This window comes from Austrofundulus limnaeus, unplaced genomic scaffold, assembly GCF_001266775.1.
Source record: "Austrofundulus limnaeus strain Quisiro unplaced genomic scaffold, Austrofundulus_limnaeus-1.0 Scaffold185, whole genome shotgun sequence".
Classification (NCBI taxonomy): domain Eukaryota; kingdom Metazoa; phylum Chordata; class Actinopteri; order Cyprinodontiformes; family Rivulidae; genus Austrofundulus; species Austrofundulus limnaeus.
In genome coordinates, this window is record NW_013952587.1 from 77,252 (window position 1) to 82,065 (window position 4,814).

Sequence of the window (4,814 nt, forward strand, 5' to 3'; positions counted from 1 at the left end):
AAACTAAACAGCCTACAGTATTTTTACAGTCTTTATTTTACAGGTAAAATATATGTTTATTAAATAAAGTCTAATGTTACAACTAATCAGGGATCCCTTTAAGATGATGCAGAAACAGTCGCAGTGAAAACAGTCTGTTTCATTTGTGCTTTTTCTTTCTTGCAGCCATGTGTGAGATGATGAAGATCATGCAGGAAAACAGGGAGGTCACCTGCTGCCTGGGAAGCTCTGCCAACTTCAGAAACAGCCGCCTGTTTATGCAGAGTGACCTCAGGTACTCTCCGGGGCCGAGCAAAACCTCCTAAAACTGTCACCACTGTGGTGTGTTTCAGTGTTTCGGCCCTGCGGCCTGATGTGGTGAACTCTGACCCCTGGTCCTTCACCAGGATGAACCAGCAGCTGGAGGTAAATCCTCATCTTTCTCTTGCTCCGCAGCATTGCTCTGGACCCTCTGTATCCGTCCCAGTGTTCATGGGAAACATTTGGCTACGCTACTGGAGGAGGACCTCGTGAGGACTCTGAAGGACTGACTCCTCTGAGACTTTCAGGGCAGCTGAACAGCCTGGGCTGCTCCATCTCCTTCCACCAAGGAGACAGTGTCAGCATCGTCAAACTCATAGAGCAGGTTAGACACGCGGGACAACACGCGCCCACTCACACTCCAGATTTAAAACTGATTCTGTGAATGCTTCACAGGCACGACACACGACCTCTGGCATCCGCAAGTGCTTCCTGTTTCTGCTGCAGTGTCAGCTCAGTCTGGTCGTCATCCAGGTGAACAGAAAACCCTTTGCATCCTTCAGAACGTTCAGGAGTCTTTGAGTCTTTGAGTGACGTTGTCCTGGTGTTTGTGTGCAGTTCTTGGCCTGTCTTGTGCAGCTTCCTCCTCCTCTGAACACCACCGACATCCTGTGGGTGTCCTGCTTCAGCTGCCCTCTGCTGAGGTACACTCTGAGCATCTCTGAACTCCATTTGCTGTCACATCCACATCATGGTTCTGAAATCTGGGTTGTTTCTGCAGTGTGTCACTTTTAGGGAAACCACCCGACAGTTCAGTTATGACCGTCGCCACCGGGAAGAACCTGAATTCAATCCCTAAGAAGGTACAGTCACAAGTTGTACGATATTGGTGTAGGGGTTTTAAACACTAAAATTAAACAAACTCTGTATGAAATGTTTAATTTCACCTTACGGGGGCACCACTAAAGTTTTTGTAGTAAAACTTCAGAAAAACTTTCCTTTTAGTATTCAATCTCTAAATATGAAGGCGTTTAATTCTTTCAGTTTAATGACGACGTGAGACAAGGAAATACACAGACGGAGACAAATCACATTTGGAAATTCATCCGTGTATTATTTAAAATGAGGTTCAGAGGGAATAGAGGAGTAAAAGAAGCCATTTTTGTGAAGAAAGACCGTCCATCATTAAACAGAGGTGGAGGCCTCCGTTTTCAGTTGTCCCCCTCCTATAGTGCGGCTATTGCCAGTATCACTCCACCCCCTGTTAACAATAGGTGTTAATTAGGTGTCAACGATAGCCATGTGATGTATCAGTCACCTGGAGGCAGGGCTTAAAAGCCTGAATTTAGCCTGAAACTCTCAGACTGAAGAAGTCTCTTGGAGGAGAGACGAAACGTTTCATTAGAGAAGAACCCGTCCAGAAGACCTATACAAATTTTTTCTTTTTGTTCAGAGGGAAATATATGCATTACAAGTCATTTCTCAGACAAAAACACACTTTATAATCAGTTCCGTAAACTTGATCAAGGAGTGGCATAATTAGTCTGACATGGCTACCATGTGAACAACTTTCTACACATATTTCAGTGAAATACTAACTCGCTATTCCTAAGCCTACAGTAAACAAAGAGGGAGCTCAGGGGAAGAAGAATGAACATTGATATATTCTGATCTGATTTAAGTCCTTGAACACACCATCAGATTAATTAATTAGCTATAAGAGCAGCTGGTTTGATCCCACTGAACGTGAGCATGCAGCTGATTTTCACGTCTTTTTTTCCATCACCACCATTAAAAAAATAATTTCTTCCGTGGACTCTTCACCCAATGCAACACTGATCATTGAGTGAAAAAAAAACCTATATCCAGTAGGGATGCACCGATATAAAATTTCAGCCGATATTGATATCCGATATAATTATTGCTGTTATGGCCGATAACTGATATTTAAAGGTATTACAAACACACAGATTATATTATACATACACGCACAAACACACGAGTCTTTTTTTGATACCGTAAATAAACAACCAGACCTCTGACATCTCTACCTCAGTTATTCCTGGCTGCAGCGTCAATATCACTATCATGAGCAAACAGATGCTGCTCAACCAACCATCTCCCCTCCCAAAACAGAAACACAAACATAAAAAGTGGGAAATCAATATGGAACGTTAATATTTGCCCAGTTTTACATATCGGACCGATACCGATATTCTAAAAAATGACCAACATCGGCTGATACCGATAATACCAATATATCGTGCAGCACTAATATCCAGCCATCATTATTTTGTTCATATATTTATATGAGTTGTGGTAGGGCAGAGGGAGGAATTATTGTAATTTATGCCCTGCTGTGTTTTCAGCCCGTTTATACTTTGTCAGGAAAGACGTCTGAAATGATGCAATCGTTGACCTGCTGTCTCACATCGTATTAAGATATAACCCAAGCTTTAGTCTCTCCTGGAGAACTGAGTTTCTCAGCCTGACTCTGAGGGCGGCTCGCGTTGAAAACCAACTTGAATGTGTCAGAGATAACTATTCTGATTACACACTGAAGAGTCACAGTATAGATTTTTTTGCTTTAATTGACTTTAGTTTGACTTTGTGTTTGCTTTCTTTGTTTAGACTCAGAACTACTTCCTGGGCTGTTTCCTGCTGAAGTTCGGCCTGACGATGTGTGTTTACCTGTTGGCCTTTGGCTTTATCCTGCAGTCCCTCTGTCCCCCTGCTAACATGGCCCTCGCTGACTCCAATTCCACTCGTGTTTCTGTATTCACAGTCAGGTACAGGAGGAGGAGCACCACCTGCTCCCTGTTCCTTTGTTCCACAGACTACAGCTGTAGTGTCTAACTGTTGGATGTTGTTGGTAAGAAAAGACTCACTGGTGTTTGTGTGTGACTGCAGCACATCAGCAGACGCTCCTCAGTGGTTCAGTGAGCTGTCCAACGGCCTGCTGCTGACTCAGAAACTTATGGCTGGTTTCCTTGTTTTACACACAGGTGAAACACAAAAGCAATCGTTGAAGCCTCATGTTGTGTATCGCTCTCAAACTCAAGCCGTGTCCCTTCTGGTTTTGAACATTTCTAGTGGTGATCTCCCTCAGCTACATCCACCGCTCACAGCCTCTGTGGAGGAAGAATCCCTTCAGCAACATCTGGTGGTGTCTCACCGTTCCTGTTGTGTGAGTTCAGTCTGCAGGATGAGCTCTGGACCTGTTGTCTGATACTAGTTTGGTTATTAAAAAACACTCTGTAACCCTCACCTCCTTGTTACCAGACTGCTCGGTCAGGTCGTTCAGGCTGCAGTGGATTACCAGTTGTGGCATGACCGGAGCAGCTCCCGGACCTTTGACCTGAGTAACATCCCAATGGAAGCCTGGCTGATGGCCTCCTTGTCCCTGCTGCTGGTGGTGGTGGTCAACGAGGTGACCAAGCTACACGAGATACGGTATGAAGCTTTTTTTATGCTTTTGTGTTGAACCTGCAGTGTGTCCAGTCAGAATATATCAAATAACAGTAATCAACATAAGTTGTTTTTTTTATTCTGTTTATGCTTTTTGTTAAAAGGTGTATTATGTATTTTTAATTCTTCACCACAAACAAGTAACTGTTACTTTCAGCTGTTCTGAAAATGCTGTACATCTCAAAAATATATTTGACTTTGCATCATAGTCTATCAAAACACCTTGAAATTGGTCTCTGTCTCTTTAAGAACCTCCTACCATTTCCGACACTCCCACTTCAGCACGTCTTCACAACAGTACTTCATACTGTTCAATACAATTCAAAAATGCTTTTTTGATCCCAGAGGTAAATTAGGTGTTGTTGTTACTCATTTAACTAAAAACTTACTATAGATGCTGATGGCTGTGGGCAGGAAAGATCTTCTGTAGCGGTCTGTTTACAACCTTTCGTAGGAAAAAAGTCCAACCATTTTGGAATCATAAAAAGAGGCTTGTCTCCTTGGCACCCAAAGTATTAAAAGCTCAACAGACGAGCAGTTCTCTAGGTGTTCGCTAACTGATGGAGCTAACTTGGAGCTGTATGGGGCAGGAACTCTGGTGGGGATTGAGTTCCAGGGAGGAGCTTTTAAACAAATAGGTGGAGCTTTGTAACAGCAAGTGTTCAGGCAGCTCCACATGACTACCGCAGGAGATTCATGGATTTCTCAAACATGCATGAATGAGTCAAAGAAACACTCTGAGTATGTTTTTAATGAGGTAAGGACATTACGTGATAAAGCCAAAAAATCTAAAAGTTTGGACACACACACAGACACACGTTTGTTCTTGAACCCCGTGGGGACCTTCCATTGACTTCAATTTTTTTTAAGACTTTACAGCCTAACCCTGACCACATACCCTAAGATTAACCTCACAGGTACCTAACTATGGAGAGCCGTTTCATTCAAAGTACAATAAATAATGAAAGAAATAATGTAATTAATTAATAATTAATGCTCTGTTTGTGCCAACAAAGAGCAATGTTGTATATGCTGTTAAGTGCCAGGAGGACTGCGACCAGTTATACATCGGGGAAACAAAGCAGCCACTGTTCAAAAGAATGTCC

The 4,814-nt window shown here is 42.9% G+C and overlaps 1 protein-coding gene across 1 annotated transcript in view; it reads left to right on the forward strand.

The window, feature by feature from the left end:
* Positions 1–4,814, forward strand: part of tmem94 (transmembrane protein 94) — a gene marked incomplete in the record, with an annotated part of 78,635 nt that overhangs the window by 69,606 nt on the left and 4,215 nt on the right. Inside the window, 9 exon segments of the mRNA XM_014018186.1 lie at positions 166–274; positions 436–625; positions 697–774; positions 859–944; positions 1,022–1,103; positions 2,872–3,029; positions 3,151–3,245; positions 3,334–3,427; positions 3,523–3,693. Coding sequence (XP_013873640.1) covers positions 166–274; positions 436–625; positions 697–774; positions 859–944; positions 1,022–1,103; positions 2,872–3,029; positions 3,151–3,245; positions 3,334–3,427; positions 3,523–3,693 — 1,063 coding nt within the window.